The sequence below is a fragment of the Equus caballus genome, chromosome 26 (genome assembly GCF_041296265.1).
Source record: "Equus caballus isolate H_3958 breed thoroughbred chromosome 26, TB-T2T, whole genome shotgun sequence".
In the NCBI taxonomy this organism is placed as follows: domain Eukaryota; kingdom Metazoa; phylum Chordata; class Mammalia; order Perissodactyla; family Equidae; genus Equus; species Equus caballus.
In genome coordinates, this window is record NC_091709.1 from 30,345,071 (window position 1) to 30,370,081 (window position 25,011).

At 39.3% G+C, this 25,011-nt stretch overlaps 2 protein-coding genes across 9 annotated transcripts in view; one reads left to right on the plus strand and one right to left on the minus strand.

Annotated features, from left to right (window-relative positions):
* Window positions 1-217: 217 nt before the first annotated feature.
* Window positions 218-10,278, minus strand: ATP5PF (ATP synthase peripheral stalk subunit F6). Of its 6 annotated transcripts, XM_070252094.1 has the most exons (5): window positions 9,963-10,129; window positions 9,455-9,496; window positions 5,783-5,956; window positions 1,105-1,229; window positions 218-350 (listed from the first exon to the last, which is right to left on the minus strand). In XM_070252094.1, the coding sequence occupies exons 3-5, from the start codon at window positions 5,941-5,943 to the stop codon at window positions 313-315; spliced, it is 324 nt and encodes a 107-aa protein (XP_070108195.1). In that variant the 5' UTR covers window positions 5,944-5,956; window positions 9,455-9,496; window positions 9,963-10,129; the 3' UTR covers window positions 218-312. The 6 variants fall into 6 exon arrangements, 5 of the variants coding, with proteins under 5 accessions (XP_070108195.1, XP_005606166.1, XP_001500049.1 ...); XR_011432783.1 differs by lacking the exon at window positions 1,105-1,229 and having other exon boundaries at window positions 9,963-10,208; XM_005606109.4 differs by lacking the exon at window positions 9,455-9,496 and having other exon boundaries at window positions 9,963-10,278.
* GABPA (GA binding protein transcription factor subunit alpha) overlaps window positions 9,406-25,011 on the plus strand; it is a 36,390-nt gene continuing 20,784 nt past the window's right edge. Inside the window, exons 1-5 of one of the 3 annotated variants that reach the window (XM_005606108.4) lie at window positions 9,406-9,536; window positions 14,930-15,032; window positions 18,814-18,958; window positions 22,104-22,188; window positions 24,148-24,393. In XM_005606108.4, the coding sequence (XP_005606165.2) occupies window positions 14,956-15,032; window positions 18,814-18,958; window positions 22,104-22,188; window positions 24,148-24,393 (553 nt within the window). In that variant the 5' untranslated portion in view covers window positions 9,406-9,536; window positions 14,930-14,955. Of the gene's footprint in view, window positions 9,537-9,641; window positions 10,055-10,725; window positions 11,030-14,929; window positions 15,033-18,813; window positions 18,959-22,103; window positions 22,189-24,147; window positions 24,394-25,011 lie in introns of those variants that run through there. The other 2 variants (XM_014736323.3, XM_014736324.3) reach the window with 2 other exon arrangements.

The window sequence follows — 25,011 nt, forward strand, 5'->3', positions numbered from 1 at the left end:
AAATGGGAGGATTTAAAAACAGGGCTAACCTGGGGTTGGCCCACTGGCATAGCAGTTAGGTTTGTATGCTCCACTTTGGTGGTACAGATGTTAGCTCAGGGCCAATCTTCCTCACCAAAAAAACAAAAACTAAAATGCTAACCCACAGAATTCAATACACTCAAGCATACACTCAACATCACCAAATGACTTATTTGGAATCAGAATTAAAACAACATTTGACAGTTGTGAAATTTATGTTTATTCTGATACTTCCAGTCAGCAGTACAACTACTCTAGGACAAATTACCAGAGAAATTTTACATTATTTCTTCAGGACTGGGGTTTGTCGAAGACTTCAAATTTGGGATCTAAGAAGAGGAAAAAAAGGTTCAAGCTTAGACATACTGCAATAAAATGCATTATCCAGAAGGTTTCATTATTTAACTCATCAATCTTCTGATTTTTGTTTTTTAGTGAATATCTACTATTTTTAAACATCTATGTGGAAATTTAACAATTGCTAAAGATTTACTCAGCACTTACTGTGAGCCCGGCTTTCTATTAATTGACCTTACATATATAGTCATTCAACGGTAACAACCATATGAGGAAGATATGATAATTCTCCCTAAACATCAGGTGGGAAACAGGCACCAGTTAACTACTCAAGATCACACAGCTTGTAAGTGATATTGCCAGGATTCAAAATCAGGGAGTTTGAGGGGCCAGCCTGGTTGCATAGTGGTTAAGTTCAGTGCACTCCGCTTCAGCCGCCAGGGGTTTGCGGGTTCAGATCCACTCATCAAGCCATGCTGTGGTGGTGACCCACATACAAAATGGAGGAAGACTGCCACAAATGTTAGCTCAGGGCCAATCTTCCTCACCTCCCCCAAAAAAGATCAGGGAGTTTGATTTCAGACCCCTACCATTTCACCTCTATGTTATGTGAGCTCCTATACCAAGGGCAAACACTGATCCCACAGCTTCCCATCACACATCACTGTCCTAAAAAATTCACATGTAATTGTCATTTAATCCTCTAAACAATCCAAGTTAAGTATAAATATTCTTCACTTAAAATGATTTCCCACAAGAATGAATCCATAATTAAAAGGGACTTACCTTCAAATTTGAAGTTAGGGAACGTGTTCATGTCTGCTTTACCATACATTTGCTTAAGCTTAAAAAGCTCCCTCTCCAGATCTTGCTGATACTCTGGACCAATATCAACAGGTCCTCCTGATGTCCTGTTGTATAAATGAGCAAGTAAAAACTCATTTCATGCACTAGTTTACAAAAACAAAATTACTTTTCACTATCAAGCTTCAATAGCTTTTAAAGGTATTCACGTAGGAAAAATAGACTTCTGAAAGAAAATGAGTATTTCCACTTGAATTTCAATTCAAACTATTTTAATATGATGAGGTTTCACATAAATGAGGCAACTTCAAACAAACCTTTAATGTTCAAGGTTTGTTAGTATTAAGGATACTTATTCAGTCAGAATCTCTCAGGGTCTAAGCTGCAACAAATTATAATGGCTAAATCTGTAGGCTCTGGAGTCGATGCCTGCTCCTGTTTGAACCTTAGCTCTACAATTCAGCAACCGCATAAACCAGAGCAAGGCATGAACCCCTCTAAACTCTAGTTTCCACGTCTAAAACTGAAGGTCCTACCTAACGGCGGTGTTAAGAGAATTATAGAGACAATGCACATGTACCACTTAGCATCATGCCTGGCACACAGTGAGCACTCAGTAAGTGTTGTCTACTATTGTCTGATTTAAATCAGCCACCACCAAATGGTGTTTAAAAGAGCTCAGTGACTTTAAGTTTCGATAATAGGGACCTAACAAAGAAACAAATTATTTCCTATCCTCAGAGGTTTTGCCATTTTGAAGAAAGAAATAACATGTTTATAAATATTTATGCTGTAAGAGTTATGTGATAAACTTCAAAGATATTTAAAAAGCTACTCAAACTGAGAGAGCACTTTGGCTGAGCTAATTAGGAAAAATTTATTTTAAAAAGGTGGCACTTGTGACAAATCTTGCCTTTGGGTCAGATTTTCAGACATTCTAAGACTGAAAAAGCAGAGATGTGGAGGTGGAAAAGCATCGGCTGGCTCTATGTGGGGAATACTAAAAAGTCTAGATGGAAAGGCCAGCAGGACCCAGATCAGAGGAGGCCTGGAATGTTAAGCCCAGGAGTTCGTATTTTAGTTACTGAGCCATAAAATGACAAAATCAGAATTGTGCTTTGGGAGGATAAACATAGCATCATGGACCAGCAATGGGGCCAAGTAGATCTAATTAATTCTTTGCACAAATTCTTCTGTGTTTGTCATGTTACTGGCTGCCTACCAATGAACAATAAACAAAAAATTTACAAGTGAAAATTCCATCAAGGGTAATAATATTTTCACATACGCCTATGATAAAAGCATAGGGTCTTACTTACACTGAAGAATTTCCACAAAGAATACAGAGAAGCTCTAACTTAAGAACTTGCTTATGATGTTTCTTGTCATGGACCCAATTTTATTCTAGATCAGCATGTGCAGTAGAACTTTCTGTGATGACAGAAATGCTCTATATCTGTGCTGTCTGGTATGGTAGCCACTAGCCATATCTGCCCATTATGCACTAGAAATGTGGCTAAGGTGACAAAGGAACTAAATTTTTATTTATACTTAATTGTAATTAATTAGAATTTGAATAGTCATGAGTGGATAATAGCTACTAAAATATACAGTACAGTTCTAGACAGAGCCTTCAACCAGATACTTTAATGACAGTCTTCCAGCTCTGGGATCTACAAGCTTTAGAAACCGCTGTGAGGAGATCTAGCCAGTCTCAACAACATACTGGTTACTGACAGATGATGGCTGTTACAACTTTAATATGTACTCTTACGATCAAACAGAGCCAGAAATCATCTACCTTCTCAACTGAATATAAGTCTCCCAGCCCATCTCGTTTATTACTATATCCCCAGGCTCTAGCATGGTGACCAGAACACAGTAGACACTCAAGGGACAGTTGTTTATTTCACTTAAAATAATCTAGGCATGCTAATTTCTTGAATCACTTAATCTTATAACATCCTATGAAACAGGTACTCATGTTATCACCCCATTTTACATAAGGAAACTGAGGTAGAGAGTTAAATAACCTGCCCAAGGTCATAAAGCTAACGCTAGTAAGTGGCAGAGCTGGATTCCAGTCCCGAGTGCATACTCAGAACACTTTACGCTGTTCGCACAAATGAATGAACCACAGACTCCTAAGATTCAGGGTACACCTAAGGATTAACTTTGCATTGCACAGGTTTTTTTTTTTTTTTGAGGAAGATTATCCCTGAGCTAACTACTGCCAATCCTCCTCTTTTTGCTGAGGAAGACTGGCCCTGAGCTAACATTCATGCCCATCTTCCTCTACTTTATACGTGGGACGCCTACCACAGCATGGCGTTTGCCAAGCAGTGCCATGTTCACACCCAGGATCCAAACAGGTGAACCCCGGGCTGCAGAGAAGTGGAATGTGCGAACTTAACCGCTGCGCCACCGGGCCGGCCCTACTGCACAGGTTTTTAAGGACAATTAAAGTGAAACACGATGATGCCACAGCACCTCCAGATAGAAGACACTCAAAATCCTCAACCAGTTCTGCACATCTGCTTACTGAATAGTGTGATTTTAGGCAAATTCTAACCTTTTAGCCTTGGTTTTCTCATATATAAACCAGAGATAACATCTATAAGGTTGCTGTGAGAGTTTCATAACAAAGTCTTCATTTTAATCCCTTCACTCTCTCCCTCCTTAGTTTTGGTGATGACAAAACCTTTTTTGTTAGTTGCCCAGTCTCAAAAGTCTCAGTGTTCTTTAACTGTTCCCTCTCCTCTGCCTCTATACCAGGTAATAAAGACCAGTTCTTAGTCTCTCAATGTCTTGACTCTGTCACTTTAATATTCCCAATGATCTAAACACAAGGTTCTCATGAATCAATGCTTGATTATTATATTTTCCTAACATGTCTGTGTTCCCTCTCTTCTCATTCCAATTTTCCCAACACACTGTGATTAAAATTGCCCTCCCAATACAGAGTAATCTTGTTCCACCCCACCATCCTGCTCAAAAACCTTTATCACAAATGCCTATCATCATATCTTAAGTGCCCAGTCTATAATCAAGGCCTTCCATAATCTCTCATTCTAATCCCATTCTATCCTTACTGCTCCCTACCCTCCTCATACACCCTAAAGTCCTGGGAAACAGCATGACACAATTTCCCAAAGATACTTTGTGCTTTCTAGTTTTCATGCCCTAGCTCACACCATTCTTTCCTCCTAAAACACATCCTCCTTCCAACCCCATTTATCTGTCCAACCTTCACACCCATTGGTCATAACCTGGGGTAGACCCCTGGGTGTGGGTGTCTACTGATGGCCTTCTGTGGGTTTGAGAACCAAGCTATAAGCAAAATCTTGTGAGTAAATTCTCCACTTTTTAAAAAAACTGGGATGATGATCCATAGCTGTCCATGAGATTCTCAAGTGGGATGAATGACCTCAAACAATGCCTTCAAAGCCAAGACAAAACATTCACTCTTCCAAGCCACCTTCCAAAATGCCTCCAGCTACAAAGGAGCATTGCTTCCTATGAACTCCTCAAACACTGAATCGGTCACTAGCTTATTAGCATCTAACTCATTTTACCTTACATCATATTTACTTGTTTACAAGCTTTCTACCCCTATCAGATTTTAAGAGTATTGTGGAAATGCAGTGTGGTTTCTTCCTTTGTGGCCCACTGTTAATAGCCCAGTGCTTTGCACATAGTAGACAACTAAATAAAAGAAAATGGAACTAGGAATTGATGTACACCACTTTCCCAAAGATTTGAAGGTTCAACTTGATGATGGCTAAGGTCCAAAACTCTGTGATTCTATAATCACGTTTTCCTGGACTTGCTTTATGCCATTTCAGAGTCTTTCCTCCTTTGATATTCTCAGAAATATATACCTACGGATACAGCATTAAAGAAACAAATGCTTTGTTTATACATTTCCCCAAATCATGATGTCACAGAAAGGGTACTAAATAGAGAGTGAGAATATTTTGATTATGTGTTTTTCTCCCAAATAGTTTTATGATCCTAGGCTAATCAATGTCTAAGAGAGTTAGTTTTTTCAAATATAGTTCCTAAATGATTTCCAAGGTCCTATGTACTTCTATGAATTGACACTGGTTTATAATAAATGACATTATAATAAGGATATATCTAAAATGACAATAGATTTATTTACTTATTTATTTTTTTGAGGAAGATTAGCCCTGAGCTAACTGCTGCCAATCTTCCTCTTTTTGCTGAGGAAGACCGGCCCTGAGCGAACATCCAAGCCCATCCTCCTCCACTTTATACGTGGGACGCCTACCACAGGATGGTGTGCCAAGCGGTGCCATGTCCGCACCCGGGATCCGAACGGCGAACCCCGGGCTCCCAAAGCGGAACGTGCGAACTTAACCGCTGCGCCATCAGGCCGGCCCCAAAAATGACAATAGATTTAATGGGATTCTCCCTTGGAACCCATATAAGGAAGATAAAATTTGGGACTTAAAAAAAAAAAAAAATCAAGATCCTTATCTTCTTTTGGAGCACCTGATGAACCTCAATGTCAAGGATTAGCTCAGTGACGGTCTTAGACACCTTCAAATACCAAGTACTTTTTTTATTACCATTTCAAAACTTACATACTTTGAATATTTATATTTACACCATGTTTTATTATCTATTCACTTACTGTCTCTTAGTTCTGTATTCTCTAATCTTGTCCACGAAGAGTTTCTGTATAGGATCGAGTTCCTTAAACGCCACTGCTGTAACACCAATGTTCCTCCTCAAATGGACTGAGATTGCAGACTGAACGACAGAGGACAACCTGAAAAGCCTCCGAAGAATCATGGTGATTCTGGTACTGAAAACAAGCGGCAGGATGTTAACATACTTTAACATACATATAATTGTAACATCTCTCTAAATATATCACATAGTGGGAATCTAATTCTACTAATTGCTACAGAACTTAAATCATACCAGAGCTCAGTGAATGCTAAGAACAGTCACCTGACCATAGCTCCCTTCCTGTCTCCACTCCCCACTGCAAGTTTTTTGCTTCTTAACCAAAAGGCCCTGGGATCTAGGAATAGTTAGGAAGAACCAGGCCCCTGTGCAGCTCCACTAGGGTTAACGCAGCAAGAAAGCACAAAATCTGGGAGGGGGTGTTTCTTCTCCGTGAACTTAGTCTTGGACCAGAGGAAACAGCTGAGCTAGGATGTTAGAAAATTGCCCACCCACAGCAGGAAAAGAACGACACTGGCCCCCAAATTAATGTGCCAGGTTTCCCTGACCCCTTCAAAAGGTCAAAAGGGAGCTGGGCAGGGAGACTGGAGACAGTTGCCTCAGCCATGATTGATAGCCTGGAGGTTTCTATTTCACAGGCCCACAGGGGGAGAAACTGCTCTGCCTGTTACAGCTGCAGGATTCCAGGCATTCATGAATACCGTTAACAACCAAATCTAGGTCCAAAAGAACCCCCAAGGAAAAAGAGCAACCAGCCACAGCAGGCCACCAACAAGAGAGGGAAAATCAAGCAGTACCACCTAGTTAGTGACATAAAATTCATGGAAATGAAAGTCTGAATTTTAAACACATTAAAAATTCCAAGTCCTTAGACTTCCTGAAGCTAAAATACATGATTTTTCTAACTAAAAGATTTCCGTAGATAAAGTAGAGGATCATCTCAGTTGAAACCTCATTTAATGTCTCGAAAGGCTGCAAAAAACACCCCAAATTAGAACAAATATATGCAAACAGGAATTCCAAAAGAAAAGGAATAGAAAAGGAGGCCATAAGTAATTAGAAGAAACTTCCTCAGATTAAGAAACACCGAGCCTATTAAACAGAAAGGTAACAAACCCGATGTTGAAATGGTGATGTAAGATTCACACCTCAATAAAGCCTGGTAAAATTTCTGAACCTGACAGATAAAGTGAAAAACCTGACATGCTTACCGATTCTCACAACCTGCACCCCCCTCAAATTACCTAACAATAACAATAACAATAATCATCATCATACTGACACTGGACTTCTATTAAGTTATAATACTACAGCTCAAAGTGTGGTCTGTGGACCAGCAGTAATATACAAATTATGTTACTGGTCTATAGTAACACAAAAATTGGGAATAAGCATTTAGATTAAATTAAATTATAATTAAGTCAAATTACAGCAATTTGACAGAGTAATTTTTATCTGAATAATAAACAATCACAGTTATTTTGTGAGTCTTCATTATTTGGCCTTAATCTAATTTTTCCAGTAATTCATTTTTATTGTATTCTTAGAAGTATCTACAAGGGTTGGGGGAAAAAATGGCCCCTTACTACAGGAAGCACTAAGCTAGAAGACAGTTGAGCAGCACAGCGGTTCTCAAACGGGGTGGGGGTATCCCCTGCCGATACTTGGCAATGTCTGAAGACACCCAAAGAGTTATCTGGTCCAAAATGTCAATAGTGCCAAGGAGAAGCCCTGGAAAAGGACATAAAAACTACCACAAGAAATCCCACAATCAACAAAATACCCTTCACCTGCCAGGATGAAAGCAAACTATGCGAAGAAATTAAAGAAGCCAACAAATATCACTCACATCCCATTAGAGAAAAATACTTGAGAAAAGACTCCAAGCATACAACAAATGACCTTAAACTGCTACTATCATTCCCATTTTACAAATACAGAAACTGAGGCTTAGAGCTAAGTACCTGGTCCAAGTTACACAGTAGAATTTGACTGGACACAAACATTTTTAAAGCTGTGCAACACAATGTATATTTTTCTCTTCTGGCAACTTAAGGACACACTTAACACTTAGCAATAAGGTCACCACCTAACATTTGTTCAGCCGTAGGTATTTTGCAAAGTACTTCCATATATATTCTCTCATATCCTTATGGCAATATTGTTAAGAATTAGAAAGCATTCTTATCCTTCCTTTACAATTAATAAAACTGTGTCTAAAAAAGGTTATTAAATTGCTCATATTCTCACAGTTAATTTGCTCTAAGTCTAAAGGACTGCAAAAATCATGTTATTCCTTCTGCGACATGAGAAAAATCCATGTTCATTTTTTGGAATTCCATCACCTAAGTATTAATGATCCCCAAATCACGTCTCTAATTTTGGTCTTCTTCCTGAGCTCTCAACCTATACACTCAACAGCTTTCAGCCCTTCATAAATCTTTCAGGGCCCTCAAACTCAACTCGTCTAAAATATGAACACACAATCTCTACCAAAGCTTGTTCCTTTTCCTTTATTCTTTCATTTTTTTTCCCACTGATTAAATATCTAGTGAGTGTGGACTGTCCACTAGTCCGCACAACACACGTGATTACACAAATAGGTGTAAAATACCAACTCTGATAAGTGCTCTATTCGAGTGACACTGTGGGGTGCGCCACCAGAGCCTATGATACGGATCTGACATAAAAAGAAAGATAGGGGAAGACAACAGCAAAAGAGGGTACGGCCTGCGCAGACGCCTTGTGGTGACAGGCAGCATGGCTCTCCCCTTTGCAGTGATGACACACCAGCCAAAGGGCAGTCCTTTCGCTGCCTGTTCACTGCACAATCCTAAAGTTAATCCACAATCTGCCCAGGCTTTTTCCCTCCTGGAAACTTTGCTGTGTCCGCTTGTGCCCTCTGGTCTCTCCCCCAGTTCAAGCAACCCCCTATCCTGCTCTGCCCCCCAGTCGGCGTCCTGTTCCTCAGGGTTTTTGAGATGTATGATGGTGCAAGGAAGTGAAAGAGTGTAAAATGAGGCTGCCTAACCGAGTTATAGAAATACCAACACTTTTAGGTAGGTTACAAACTTCTAAGATGACGATCACCCTTTTCCATCTTCTGGTGCATGTTCTCCTTGAAACAGAACAACCTCCCGCGCGCCCCGGTTGCACAGGCCTGGCTGCAGACCTGCCCCGCGGGCATGACCTTGGGCTGCTCCAGCCGGGCTGCGTGCCAACGAACCCTCGGACCCCCGCCTCCCGCGCCACCTCGGCGTGCCCTCAGGGCGGGTATTACCAGGGCTCTATCTATATTGAGTCTACGCAAGTTCAAGGCCGAAGCGCCGAGGGCAGCAGTGACCCGGGCCAGGCCGTGAAGGTGCCCGGGACACAGGGCCGCCCTCTCCTCCTCAAGGGCTGAGCTAAGGCCCCGTGAACAAAACCAGAACTGGAGTCCCAAAAGGCCAACCAAGCTAGTCTAGTCTCTCTCCCAGTCACCTTGCACTCAGTCCCGAGCTGCTACAGCCACCGCCGCTGCCACGGTTCTACTTCCGGCCCTGGCTCCGCCCCCACCCGCCTACCCGACCCCGCAATGCATTATGGGTCGCCGTTTCAGTCGGTCGACACTCACCGGACAGGAAGCGTCTCGGAGAGAGTCTGCGACCGGACGGCTCTAGGTGAGACAGAAACCAAACAGGAGGAGGAAGTGGAGGGTAAGTCCTTCCGGGTCTCCTGTCGACGCCTCCGCCATCTTTCCTTCGCCTAACTTGACCTACTGTCTTTTTCCCTCCCGGAAACCTTGTTTTGAACGCATGCGCACTAGGACTGGCCTTACCCCTAGTTCAGTCTCCCCCTTCACCCCCGCCCGGAGTTAGCGTCCTGTTCCTTGGGATTGTTGAGGCGTATGTTGGTGCAAAGTGACAGAGTGTAAAACAAAGCGGATTGGGGCGTTATGCTCCTTTGTGCCTCGTGAGCCCCCGTTGCGTCGGGCGTTCGTTTCGCGCAACCTGCTGGGAGTTGTAGTCCCGGACCCGGGGGTGCCTGGGAGGCGGGAGGGGGGTTGGAGTTTCTCCGCGCCGATTCCGCGGGAAGGGCCCAGGGGCTTCAACACTTCGAGTCGCGGGAGCTACAGGCCTTACCGGAAGAGACACTGCACGTGGAGCCCGCGCCGCCGCTTTCCTCAGCCGGCTCTGGAGCGCGGGCGGGGGCGACAGGGCCGATTCCGGAGCGGGTGAGTGCGGCCGCGGGGGAGGAGGGGAGCGCGGGCCCGCGGGGGCCGGCTTCGTTCCGGGGCCTTCTCCCCCACAGCGGCCCCCCCGCGGCCGCCTCTGTGTTTTGTTTCCGCTGGTCCCCGGCGCTGTGACTCCCATTTCCGTTCGTGGAGACTTGAGGGAGCCGGGCGGGGAGGGGCGGGGGAGGCAGTGCGGGGAGCCGAGGGGAGGGGCGGGGGGCGCGCGGCGCGGGGCGCTGGGAAGCCGCGCGCCCCTGGGGCCCGGGCTGCTTGAGTCGCCTCTCGCCGCTCCCTTCGCGCACTGTCCCCGCCTCGACTCTCCGGGGTCCGCAGTCGCCGCGGTCGGGATGTGATCCTGACGCCCCCGGGATTTCAGAGCAAGATGCAAAACCAATCTTCTTGCCACCTCAGCGGTCGCTCTCACTTCCAGTCCAGTTGTCCTTCTGGAATTATCGCACAGTTGTATCAAAGCCAGTTATTAAGATATATGGTGTCCCTTGGATTTCTTTTAAAAACGAGGAAGTACGACAAGGGGGAAACGACCGGTTAATGTAGCTTGCCAACTTTTTTAGTTTTTTGTGTACTGGAAAATAAGCCGTTTGTGCGTGCTTTTATTTGGGGATCCCAGCTCGATTAGGTTAACGGCAGGGAGGACACCGCCTAATACTGCGTTGCAAGAGGATGAGTAGTAATTTAGAAATGCAGTAGGTCTGATTCGTGGGAGGAGCAAAGATTGAGAAGCGTTCACTATAGCGAAGTGAAGAACTGGGCAGTGATAACACCCTTAGGTCCCGTGTGGTCCTTAAACTTCAGAAGAGGCTGGTCAGCTCTTCGGCCACTACTTTAAGGGGTAACCTCTCTCCCCTAGGGTTTGGTCCAGGCTCTCCAAGCTTGTTTATTTTTAGACGTATTCTGACAGTAGGGGACGTCTGTCAGTTTTACTTGGATTGCATAGACGACCGTGTGTAATGAGAGGTAAGAAAATCAGTGATGAGTTAGATGTTAAATTAAGGCGAGTCTCGAGAGCGTGTGGAGGCTGAATGCTAAATTAAAGCTGTTGACTTTAATCTCCTCCTTCCGGCTTTTATTTATAAAACTTCAAGTCTACAAGAAAATTGTAAAAAACGAAACAAAACATGAAATTATTCACCCGGTGGGGTCACCAGCCTTTCTTTACATTTGCTTTTTCTCTCTCACTTTCTGTGTATACACGCACACGCAGATGCATGTGCTTTACTTTTTAACTATTCACTTTATTTAAAAAAAAAAAAGTCTTTTAATTTCCTCAGGGGTTAAAAAGTATCTTAGCTTGAGAAAATGTGCGGTTGATCAGGCAGGGATTCCTAGATTACACTTATATTTGTTTATCCTTTATTCATTTATTGTCGTTTATTGTCCTAAACTGTAAGCTGCTAATGTGTTCAGTGAAGAAAAATAATCCTCAGATTTATCTGCGGCTCCAACAGAGAGTGTTAAACATAACTGTATTTTAAAGAACAGTACCCCTTCCTGGAATTTTTAGTTAAATTTAAGTTTAGTTTGTATTCATTTTGCGAAGCATTCTGAACCCTAGGTTAGGTGTAATCTAGGAGAAACCAGGGTGTCGGGGGCAGCCTTTAGGTGGAAAGGCTCCAAGTAATCTTTGCTCTCCGTTTTCTTAAGTATTGATGTAAAATCCTGGAGAATTGGTTCCAGAAAAAGAGCTGAGACCCACTCCAGCAGTGATATCAAAGATTTGGACAATTTCCCAAGTCTTCATTGCTTCTCTGGGCTAAATTTAGAGAACAGAAAGAAAGGAAGATCAATTCAGAGACTTTCTGAGTAACGTGGTTTTTTCCAAAAGTACATGCAGGTCATTTTTTTCTTTATTTGGCACATTCCAGGGACTAATCTCTGACTTTTTGGGACGATCACAGGATAAATTTCTTTTTAACAACTCCCTGTTTTAGTGCTTATGTTGAGGGAGTCACAGGTATCATCTCTACTAATGAGCCTTTAGGGTCTTTTCTCAGCCACTGGTTGCTTTCTCATATGCTTTTCTATTTTTCCAAAGTTCCCAGGAAATTCACTTGTTTTCTAATCTGTTTTAAAAAGTTGGTTGTGGAGATGGGAGTAGACCTCCTTGGAGGCCCTGAAAATAGAACATAAATGGTCTTTTTAAGTGCTGTTAAAAACTTATTTTGTGTGCTGAGAAACCTTATTCTGTTTCTCACATTTTTCTGTACAGAACAGGTTTTATGATTTTGAGTGATTTACGATTTTCTTAAGTGATGTGAGAGCAACCTTAATAATGTGGGAAAAATCAGACCATTTTTGTACCAGGCAGTCTAGATTTTGGATGCTAGCTATTTATAGACTAAGTTGTCAGAAAACCACCTCCCCAGCAGTTGGAGATGTTGGATCTGAGGAGGGTTACAGCCCTTTCCTTTACAAAGTGGGAAAGAAGCCTGTATTAGTCTCCCGGTGCTACTGTAGCAAATTACTACAAATTTAGTGGCTTAAAAACATTAATTGATTTTACAGTTTTTGAAGTCAGAAGTCTGAAATGGGTCTTTCTGAGCTAAAGTCAGATGTTGGCGGAGCTGCATTTCTTCTGAGGCTCTAGGAGAGAGTGTTTCTTTTTCTTTCCTAACTTCTAGAGGCTTCCTGCATTCCTTAGCTTGTGGCTCCTTTTCTTAATCTTCAAAACCAGTCATAGCTGGCTAGTTCTTCTCCCTTTGAATCACTCTAGATCTCTTCAGATTTTCCACTTTCAAGGACCCATGTGATTTCACTGGACCCACCTGGATGAGCCAAGATAAGCGGTGTGTTTTAAGCTCAGCTGATTAGTAGTCTTAATTCCCCTTTGCTGTGTAATTTAACATATTCACAGGTTCTGGATCGTTATGGTGCCTACCATGGAGACTTTGGTCCCTTGAGAAGTTGAGACCTGGCAAAGCCCCTTCCACTTCAAGAAGCTAGGGGAAGTTCCTGGTCCAGACAAACCAACTTGAGTTCCTGGGGCCACTTTCAAACAATTTTGTTCTTTGTACTTTGATGATGGTCCAGTAGAGGAAGAAAGACAATAAATATAGTAAATTACTGATATAGTATGTTAGAGGACAGTGCTATGGACAAGAAGAAAGAATAAAGGGGTAAAGAAGAGGCAGATTACAGAATTAAATGGGGGTGGGCAGGGCATGCTTCATTGAGATGAGATTTGAGCAGAGACTTCAGGGAGGTGAGGGATTCAGCCAGGAGGACTTCTGGGGGAAGCAGGTACCAGGCAGGCAGAACAGCAAGAGCAAAGGCCGCAGGGCAGGAAGCTGCAAGGATGGGCAAGGAGGCCGAGGTGGGAAAGGGAGTCAGAACAATAATGAGGGGGGATGGGGAGTAGATCATGTCGGTTGTGAAGTCTTTAGATTTTACTGATTGGTATCAATTAAAGGAGTGCTATGGTGTAACTTCAGTTTCAAAAAGGATCACACTTGTTATATTGACTGAGAATAGACTGTAGCACAGGGGCAAGGGCACAGATAGGAAAACATTTTAGGAGGAGGCTGTTGCAGTTTTCCAAGTAAGAGATGGGGGTGGCTGTTACACTAGCATATACATGCAATGTAGAGCCAGTCTTTCAACACACCATGGCTCAACCCCACCTGGAATAATGTGTTCTTCAGTTGGTACATGTAAAGTGTAATGTGGGGCCGCAGGCAGTTTCGCCTCACTAACCTCTGGATAGTTTTCATGTGAGCGTGGACTCAAAATAAAGCTGTTCTACGTAAAGCATTTGAATGCAGTGCCTGGCACTCAATAAATAATGGCTATTATTAATAGGAATGAATGTTTGAATTCTTCATTTTGTCAGATCTTAAGTGGGAGCACAGACTCTTCTGCAAATATTAGAATACTTAATTTAGAAGACTGTTCCATGTAAGTCAAAGAGTCAAAGGCACTTTGAAGTGCTTTTTGAGATGTGGTGGTAAACTTAGGAAACTCTCCTCTGAACTGAGACTATATATGGAGTCCAAAGACAAATTCACTGACCTACAGGGAGGTTGTAACACCCTGGAACTTGAAGCATTAACAGCTCAGAAATGGCCACAAAGAAATACCAATATATGCAGCTAGTGTATGCCTTACTTAGCACTTTTTAAATTACAGTATTTTTGTACAAATGGTACAGAGTATATCAATGGTACAAAAATCAATGGTAGTTTAATGTAGCAGATAATCATTTTGCATCAGAGAATTAAAAACTGAAGTAATCGTTCGTGTAAAATGTACAAAACCACATCTGAAAAAAATCATTAAAAAATTCCAGTGTGTAATCAGGGAAATAATGTGCATATCTATAATGATTTTGTTACGTTATTTCACTCTTTTAGAACATTGTACTAGCATTTATAAGATACGTGATTTGTAACACAAACTGCAGCTAGGATTAACTTTAATGTCTATCACACTGTCACTACAGTGGTGTGCAGTAAATTCTGCTGACAAAGTACAGCTGTTAGCTGAACAATTGTAGTTCATCTTTTTGTTGATTTTTAAGCTGCAGATTTAAATCCGTTATTAAGACAGTTGCTGTAATATAGGTGACATACCTTTCACTTGATTTTGAAGTCACTTGAGTTAATTTATTGGCTGAGATTGGGCCAAAAAACATCCCAGTAAATCCAAGGGAATGATGAAGAAGCCATGTCAAGTTAATAAACACCATTTAAATAAAAAATAGTTTATAAATATCATTTGTGGATTTTCTTTTATATGTGAGGATTACTTCCTTCTCTTCTACTTACCCCCTGCATTTCTTTGAATAGGGTCTCTACTTCTTGTGTAGTATTTCTCTTGATGTAGATAGTTTCAGAATGTCTTACCGTTTAACTCTTGCAGGGCTGAGCTTTTGAAATACTTCAACCATGACTAAAAGAGAAGCGGAGGAGCTGATAGAAATTGAGATTGATGGAACAGAGAAACCAGAGTGCACAGAAGAGAGGTTGGTGTTTTCTGAATTTACCACTTTTTATTATTATCAACACACCTAATTAAAATTTAAGAGTCAAGCCAGAGTTCTTTTGGGGCCTGTTTTTTTTTTTTTTATTTCAACTGACCTCAGCATTTTGGGGGATAACATATTCCATTTTTCCTGTGATGTAATGGGTATAGCTGGGAGGGGAAGATAGTTTTAAACTAAAGATAGTAATAAGCAGAGCTGATAATGATCAAGCAATTGATTATGATGGTATTTTCCCCTAGGACACTGTGGATCCTTCTTTTTTGGTAGGAGGAGATTTGCCCTGAGCTAACATCTGTGCCAGGCTTCCTTGTTTGTGGGTCACGGCCACAACTTGGCCAATGATGAGTGGTGGAGGTCAGAAGCTGGGCCGCTGAAGTGAAGCATGCTAAACTTAACCACTTGGCCGCAGGGCCAGCCCTGTGGATTTTTTTTTTTTTTGGTTTGTTATTTTCTTTTTTCTTTTTTAGTTTTATAATCATTTTATTGGTTGTATAAAATATTCTATAAGATAGCTTTACCATAATTTAAAAATCCCCAGTTGTTTCACTATTGTAATATTCTTTTTTTTTAATTGAGGTAACATTGGTTTATAACATTACATAAATTTCAGGTATATGTCAGTATATTTTGATTTCTGTGTAGACTATATCATGTTCACCACCCAAAGACTAGTCCATACATCACTGTACACAAATACCCTATTACTCCTTTTGTTGCCCTCCTCCCGATTGGATTCTTTTTTCCTTTTGTCAATGCTGGTTGCTTTTATTTCAGAAAGAGTTTAATTTACAACCTGAACAAATTTAACAAATATCTATAAGTAACTGCTGTGAACTGGTAACTGTCAGGTGTATATGAGTAAATGAGACAGTAACTTTGCCCTTGGAGAGGCCACATTGTATTTGAGGAGACACACAGGTATATGAATAATTTTGTGCACTGTCGTAAGCATATGAGTAGTGAAAGGTGCTAGTTCTTGGAATAGTAATAGAATATTACTTACTCCATTAAGGAAGGAGGGCACTGGTAAACGAGTTCAGAATCCAAGGAGAGAATATGGGTAAAAGTAGAGATCTGGGAGTCAAGAAGGTCAAGGAAGGTCATGGCTAATGGTCCTACTTTACTCTGTAAAGCAGGAAATGAGATCATGTGCTGAAAGTAAAAAGGACTAAAGAGTAGTCGAGAACTTCCACAGAGTAACAGGTTTAGAACAGCTATGGTGGGAATGGACGAGATTGCTAAGGTTGCAGAAGATGCTGAGTGTTGAGAGTGCAACTGAGATTTAAGAACTTGAATTTTTTTTTAATTTTATTTTATTGTGGTAAGAATACTTAACACGAGATCTACCCTCAACAAATTTTTAAGTGTACAATACAATATTGTTAACTATAGACACAGTGTTGTACAACAGATCTTTAGAACTTACTCGTCTTGCATGATTGAGACTTTATGCCAGTTGGTTCTCTGCCCTCAGGCTGTGTTGCTCCTGCCACCTCTTCTGCTCAGAGGAGAGGTCTGGCTCTAGCTGAAAAGACAAACCCCATTTTAGTTGTCCTCTGTCCTGTCCTCTGCCACCGTGCCCTGGCACAGGAACATTTTCCAGACAGAAAAGGTCTAAAATGTCTTGACATGACTGCCTGAGAGACCTTAAATTTTTAATACAGTTTTTCAACATGTTCGATTCTATTTTTTCCAGTAGAAGAAACAATAAAAAGATTGCATGCCTCTCTTCATTTTCATATATATCTATATATATTTGTCTGTGTGTGTATATGCATACATTTATGTATGTATGTATATATGTAACAAATTACCTCAAAACTAAGCAGCTTAAAGCACCAAACATTCATTATTGCACAGTTTCTCAGAATCGGGAACCTGGGAGCAGTTTAGCTGGAGGTTCCGGCTCAAGATATTCATGAGCTTGCGGTTAAGCTGTCAGTCTGGGCTCCTGTCATCGGAAGAGTAGACAGGGGTTAGCATATCAGTTTCCAAGATCACTCTTGAGACTGGAGGCAGGACCACTCACTTCCTCACCACGTGGACTTCTCTGTAGCCTGCTCTTGGTGTGGCAGCTGGCTTCCCCTAAAGCAGACAGCCTGAGAGAGTGCGCTCACCACGATGGAAGCCACAGTGTCTTTTTAAATGACCTAATCTAAGAAGCAACACATTGCTTCTGCACCTTAGTCTTTTAGTCATACAGTCCAACCTTTGTACAACTTGGGAGGGAACTATAAAAGGGGTAAATGTGAGGAGTTGAGGGTCATTTGGGCCATGTTGGAGCCTGACGTGCATATATTTATTTTTATATACACACAAACACAAATGGTCCACAAAGCCTAAAGTTTTTACTGTTTGGCCCCTTACAGAAAACTTTTGCTGGTGTTTCATGTCCCGTGTAAGAGATTGATAGTTACCATGTTGACCTGGAGAGTAGCTGTGTAAAGGGAGCAGGTATTGTTGTCCAGCTGTAGCAGATTGTTGCTGTGTAGGAATTTAGGTCCAGTGATGTGAGATCATCCACATTTTTTCAAGAGATATTGGTAATTCTGATTTTTGTAGGAAGTCTCCCAAGGTTTAAATGGTGGCGGCAAAATATTAAAATGTCTTAAGTGTTGAGATCATGTAAAAGAGATCTTTAAAAATCTGTCTTACAGTGACATCTAACTTTTAAAGAATCATTGTTACAAAAAAAGGAAAATATAGCCCACTGTGTTATAGCTGAAGAATTGGGTAAAAATCCTTACTTAGCCAAAAGACCCAATTATTTTACCTTAACTAATGATAATAATAATAGTTTACTATTTTTAAAAAATAATCTTGTGCTTTTAATCAGGAATGGTCTATTTTATAAATTCTAAAAGTTTTAGAAGGAATTTGGGCTATATAGTCATTGAATATCATGTATATATTGCATTATATTTAGAATTTATGTGAAAATGAAACTTAAATTTTTAAATATACACTGTTTTTGACAGCTGCAGATGAGATTTAAATCATACTTAAATATGTCATGAAACTTAATTGAATTCCAGATTTACCAGTTCAGCAAACATTACTTGGTGTCTGTCTTCTATTTTGCCCCAAAAAAGGATTTATAAAAGATATGTAGAATTCTTAGCAAAGATTTTATCCTCAAGGAACTTGTGGTTCCATAGAATTCATAGTATGAAGTAACAATGCAAAAGAGCCCTACGAGAGTTGTAAAGGAAGATTATAATTTTTTTTTAATGTGGAGCTATGTTGATTATATATATAGTTTTCAGGTTAAATTAAATGGAAAGTATTTTATGTGTCTTATATTTTGATAGCTTATACTTTACATTTATTAAGTTGTGTTTATGTTGAGAACAAAAATTAACTAGTAGAGATGGCATACACATTTTGAGGAGACTTTTTATCTTTCCTTCTGGGCCTAAAATTCTTAAAAATAACTTGAAAATATAACATAAATGCAAATGTTTCCCCTTAAGTATTATATATGCATATTTATATATACATACAGACATGCATATATGTGTAATGAGATATATTTGCAAGGGTGCTTTAAATTTCGAGCTAGCATTTCACTGTGCAATTCAGTATTCAGTTTGGCAACACTAGTTGTTAATGAGCCTACCACTATGAACAGTATCATTACAGAAAGGAGTTTCAAAGACCAGAAATGTGTTTCGGTATTAAATTTTGTTTTGAGCCTATTGTTACTGTAATGTCCAGGGTAAAGATGTAATTGTTAACCATTATATCCTTTAACATTTAGCATTGTAGAACAAACCTACACCCCAGCTGAATGTGTAAGCCAGGCCATAGACATCAATGAGCCAATAGGCAATTTAAAGAAACTACTAGAACCAAGACTGCAGTGTTCTTTGGATGCTCATGAAATTTGCCTGCAAGATATTCAGGTAATTTTTTGGGGGGGGGGATTTATATTTCAGCATTTAAGGCTGCAGTAGAAAGGTTTTTTTGTTGGCCTTTGTCTCTATAACTAGATTTGACCTGTATTATTATAAAGTTAGGCATTTAGAAATAAAAAGAATTCTTTCAGCACAATTTCCTCCATTTAAAATTATATTTAAAAGATTGAGTACTAAATCAAACATTGTTTTTTTTTTTTTTTTTTACTTTCACAAATATAAAATGAGAAGTTTAAATAAATTTGAATCAGAGCTTAGACATAGAGTAGTGGGAAGCAAATTGACCTTGGAGACTGAAGAAGTGTGTTCTCACACCCTATTTATAACTAGTTTTTAACTTATTTGTGCATCAGTTTCCTCATCTGCAAAAAGGTATCATTTAACCAAATGATTTTTACATTCCTTTCCATCTTTATTTGCTCCAGCAGTAAATTTTAGATAAGAATTTAAATGCCGGTGTATATAACTCTTGGAGTTTATTGTAGCAAGATTTTACCTGTGGTGGTATTGTAACCCTATATTATGTTTGCAGCGTGTTTATAGTCATGTTTTACAGTGTTCTTTCAAGAAAGGTAGTATTTTTGTGTATAAAGGTAGTAGGCCAGATGGGATTGCTCAGATAGTTCTCCAGACCGTCCTTGAACATCTGAGTGAGGACTAGAGTTTTATCCCGTTTTTTAATACTAACTTACACTAATGTGTAGTGTGTCATCTTTTCGATTGTTTCGTTGGCTTTATTCTTTACTTCTCCCCCTCCCTGCCTTGGGATAGCTATTCCACATATTATACAACTTTCGCCTTAGTTTAAAAAAAATTCAAATCATCATGTCTACTATTTTTAAAGAAGATTTTGATGTAGAATAAGTTGAAATGCTTTAATGAAATTTGTGCATTTTAGTTGCCATTTAACTATACTTTTATCTTTCCCTTTCAGTGAGTCTAGTAAATGTTGGGGGTGGGGGAGAATTGTTCTTCTAAAACTAGAGAATGTGAGTAGGTCTAATACTCTTATAATTTTAGGATTTAAGGTTTTTCTTCTCTCAGCAGTGAGAGGATAAATTAGCACAATCTTTTTGGAAGGTAATCTAGCATTTAATAATGTCTCTTAATGTTGAATGTGAAATACCTAGCAGTTCCACCTCAATGAATTGTTCTTATGGAAATACTCACTTGGGTGAGCAAAGGTATACATCTCAGATGTGCATTGCATTATTGGACTGAAAGTGAAAATAACTCAAATGCTCTCAAAACAGGGAGTTAGATAAATAAATTCAGTAGATTGAAATTCAAGGCAGCCATTAAAAATGAGTGAACTAGAGCTATGTGGGCAGTTTACGTTGAATGAAAAAAAAATTGCAGAGCACTCTCAAATTATCTCATTTAATCTTCACATCAGTCTTTGAGTCAACATATTCTTAATCACATTGTGCAGATGCAGAAACTGAGATTTAAAGATTTTGATTTGCCCAGTGCATAGCTATAAAAGAGTGCCTTGGAATTTGAACCCAGGCCCGTGTGACTCCAAAATTCTTCACTCGTTTGAGGCAGACTTTTAGGAAAGTTGGTACAGTATTGAGTAACTCAGTGTCACTGGACTTTACCTGTTTTTTCTCATATATAAAACAGAGAGGAATCTGGACTTGGTCTCTGACTTGTTTTTCAGCTCTTAACATTTGTTGCTGCTTTTATAATACATGATCTAACCAAAATGAAAGCATGACCTGAAAAGTACCCAGCCTATCATAGGTTCTCAATAAATGGAAATATGCATAATTCATAGTATCGCAGAATTCAGAGCTAGCCTTGAATCCAAGGCATTTTGCATTCCTGCCTGTCAACTGTCCTCTCCTCAAAAAGGATATGAGGCTAGCAACTTCTGTTCTCCATGTCAGTTAATGCAAATATACATTTGGAGTCAGAATGCTTGTTGCTTGTGGTAATGCTTTTGCATTTTCAGACGAATGCTGACTTGAAGGCTGATGGAAGAAGAGCTGAGTGCACTTCTTTGAGGAGTGTGACCCAAGATCAAATACCATGCTTGAGTTTTGTCCTTGAGCCAGCTCTTACTGAGCTTGCTGGTGTACTCACTTCCTGCGAGCTCACTTTCAGAATTACACTTGCCATAGCTTCTAGTGGATAATACCAGTATCTACGAGAAAGGGGAGAAATCTCGATATGAAGGGAATTTTTAACAAAATGTCAAGTAGAGACTATTATGTTAAGGAGTGAAACTGCCGTCTTTGACTTATCTGCTGGGTTACACAGTTTCTCTTGTCCCTGTTGAAGTTAGATGCATGGTCACTTAAGATTTTAGGCTTTGTAAGTACACCATTTTTAATATTAGAAAATGTGTTTGCACTGTGAGTACAGTATTGACTGAATTCTTGGGAATGAGAGTGGGAGGAGCTTTGTACCTCCAGCTGTATGATATGCAGGCACACAGAGATATACGTTATTCAAGATAATTGCAATGGAAGCCTATTTTTAAACTGGTGACAGAAAATGTCTGGAGATTGAAATTACTTTTTGTCATCAATTTGCCATTGTGTGAAATGCATGCACTGTAAGGAGATAGGAAGGAATAAAGCACTGATATGGAAAGGATATAGAATTATGATTAAAGATATTCATAGTTAGGTCAGGTAGTAAAGTCATAAGTCCTTTAACTTTATTAACTTTGTGATCAGAGATTTAAAGTTAACCCTGATCTTAAATGTGTATCGTTGGTTACAAGGGAGATATGGCAAGAATTATGTTAATAAATTTATATAAATTGTCTTCATTAAACGTCCTTGCTTATTGATGACACATAAATTGCATTATCTTCTGCTTTAAATACTTATACAGAATAAACAGTTGCCTTTTGGCATTATTTAAAATCCTAAATTAGACTCCAGAGCTAGAGAAAACCACCACTTCAATTCTGTTATATATATTGTCCTTAATTATTACCACAGTGGTTAAAATATTTTCAGTTTTGGCAAAGAAGTAAATGACATGACAACTTGGATAATTCAATGTGTTCTGATAATTTAATTAGTATGTCTCTGTAATTAAGTCCTGTTTGATACATCCATTTATATTAAGTCAATGATTGAGCTAAAATATTGTTATTCATTTTATGCATGTTTAGCTGGATCCAGAACGAAGTTTGTTTGACCAAGGAGTAAAGACAGATGGAACTGTACAGCTTAGTGTACAGGTAATTTCTTACCAAGGTAAGTTACTTTGGTGTAGTTATTTAAAAATTTAGCTCCTGTTTTTGTAATATGGGAATTCAATTTTATACGTTTTAGATGGTTGTCTAAGTTATCTAATGTGATGTCATAGCCAAATTCTTTTGCTTTAACTATTTTATCTGTCAGGGTGAAGCATTCTACGTAGTTTAATCAGGAAGGGGATATATTGCAGGCTAGTAAATAACAGGATCACAGAGAGGGCTGGAAGTAGGGATTCTAATTGACTTTCTCAGAATGCCTCTGCCACACTGCAGAACTGGATTGCCAAGGAAGCTGCTGCCCTGCTCTGATCTGGAAAACACCAAATCTGGAAGCCACCACTATAGCTGTCAGCTTGGAACCGTGTCGCCTTTTCACTGATCCACAGTAGCCAAAAAATGAATGCCATGTGCCTGCTTGTCCCCTCTTAATTCGTTTCCAAATAGAAGGCTCATGCCAGTGATTCTAGAGCCTAAATCACATCTGCAACTCTAGCTGCAAGGAATTCTAGTGTCTGCAGTTTAGCACAGAGAAAGGAATTTGCAAAGGATGCTGAGTGACGCAGTCAGCCGCATCCATGACAGTATTTTACTAGTCTTCTGTAAGTACAAAAGTTAGAAGGAAAATTAAGAAACCGTTTTTGGTGTGTTGAATTTGTTTTTTTCAATGTGGCTTGTTGGGATTTTTGACCAAAGTTTTAGACTAATTTTAATCTCTGAACGTATTATATTGCTTACAATTATGTTTCACAAACCAAAGTTTTCTTCAGACTATGAAAACGGTAGTGTTCTACTTCTGATCCTTGATTTCCCCAGGATTGACTACTGTTGGGAATAAGAAAGAAAATCTTTGTTTTTATCTTTAAAAGCCTACTGATCTCTCAATGTAGATGTGTTTAAGAAGAAACGACTTGATGAAATTTAAGTGGAGGATTAGGGGATAAATCTCAGGAAAAATGTTTTTCAAAAAATCTGATTTTTTTTCTCGTGTATTTGAAAAAAGTGACTTCTGTTTACACTATCTAATGAATGATAGTGTACGTTTTCTTGTAATACTGGTTTTCATGAGAGATTGAAGTTGAATTTTGTTTTTTCTTTCAAGTGCACTTTGATTAAATTTTGATATAGATTGTAACAGAATCAATGAGGAAACAGTAGGTGTTAAGTAGTATGATAGTTTCTTAGAGCTGTCATTTTAGCAGAAGTGTCTGAGATTATTTCATAAGGGGCTAGTTTATTCTATTTTGAATATCTTAAGGATTTGGATTTTTCTTCATTCAATTGAAAATGGAAATCAGAATTTAATGCTATGAATTTAACAAACTCAGTGTCTATTCATTTTTAAAACGTACTTTGTCCTTTAAAAAGAAAAGCAGTCAGTAAATAATTTTAATTTGCTTAGATGTACTCTTTAAGATTCTCAAGGTGGGTAGGTACGCATTTATACTCCATATTAGCACTGTTTTCCTAATGTTTGTAGGTGGGGTGTGTGTGTGTGTGGTGGTGCTTTTAAATTCTTTTGACTTAGGAGTTGCAAGAGTAGTAAAAGAATTTCTGGATACCCTTTGCCCAGATTCCTCAAATGTTAACTTTTATTACATTTGTTTATTCTTTCTCTCTCTCACCCCCATATTATTTTTTTTGACCTGTTTAAGAATAAGTTGCAGACATGCCTAAATATATCAGTGTTTGTTTTCTAAAAACAGTTCTTTTACATGACCACAGTATAGTTATCAAAATCAGGAAATTAATATTGATACAGCACTGTTATCTAATCTAGCAAAGTTCTGTTGAATTGTTTTTATCATTTAATAGGAATCTGTTAAATTCTCTAGACACATTGCTAAACATATTTAAAATGGAGTTTTGCTCTACCATTTGAGAACATATAAAATAAACTAAATTTTATTTGTTAGTGACTTTGTGTTTTCATTTAGATTTTTTTTTTTTCACTGTTAAGGAATTGAACCAAAGCTAAACATCCTTGAAATTGTTAAACCTGCGGAAACAGTTGAAGTAGTTATTGATCCAGATGCCCACCATGCTGAAGCTGAAGCACATCTTGTTGAGGAAGCTCAAGTGATAACTCTTGATGGCACAAAACACATCACAACCATTTCAGATGAAACCTCAGAACAAGTGACAAGATGGGCGGCCGCACTGGAAGGTTATAGGAAAGAGCAAGAACGCCTTGGGATACCCTATGGTAATAAAATACATAATTACATGTTAGGTAGAATAATAAGAATTAAGCTTAACATAGAAGACACTGGGGTAATAAAATATATAATTACATGTTAGGTAGAATAATAGGAATTAAGCTTAACATAGAAGACACTGGGGTGAATAAGTTATAATCTTTTTTAAATGTAGAATTTTTAGGAAGAATGTTGATTTTCTGTATTTTAATTTTTTTTCTTTTGGACCATAACACATAATGGATAAATACCGTCCTGGGTGCTAGGAATACAAAGACATGTATAAAAAAAAATTTATACCCTTAGGGTGTTCACAGTGTAGTTGAAGAGAAAGAAGATAGATGAAAAGAGATAACTGCCATAAAGGTAACATGTTTTTAAGTTGTCGGTAACTGGCATAGAGGAAACATGCTATTAGAATCTCAAAGGAATCATAGTGGCTTGGGGAAAAATTAGAAAAGGATTTATTGTAAACAAAGACACTGCTGGGCAGAGAAGCACATTCCAGACAGGAAGCATAGGTGCAAAGCTGAGAAGTGGGTGTATGCATGAGTAGTGAGAAGATTTAGTGGGTAAAGGAGTTACTGTAGCATTATAGAACTGTTTTTGATTGATGGAAGTGACAA

Bases quoted from the DNA above. Each gene is read 5' to 3' on its own strand.
- ATP5PF (XM_005606109.4), bottom strand. From the start codon at position 5,943: ATGATTCTTCGGAGGCTTTTCAGGTTGTCCTCTGTCGTTCAGTCTGCA. The intron at 1,230-5,782 runs GTAAGTGAATAG...TTTATACAACAG, and splicing joins GAATACAGAACTAAGAGACA to GACATCAGGAGGACCTGTTG. The intron at 351-1,104 runs GTAAGTCCCTTT...TCCTCTTCTTAG, and splicing joins CCCTAACTTCAAATTTGAAG to ATCCCAAATTTGAAGTCTTC.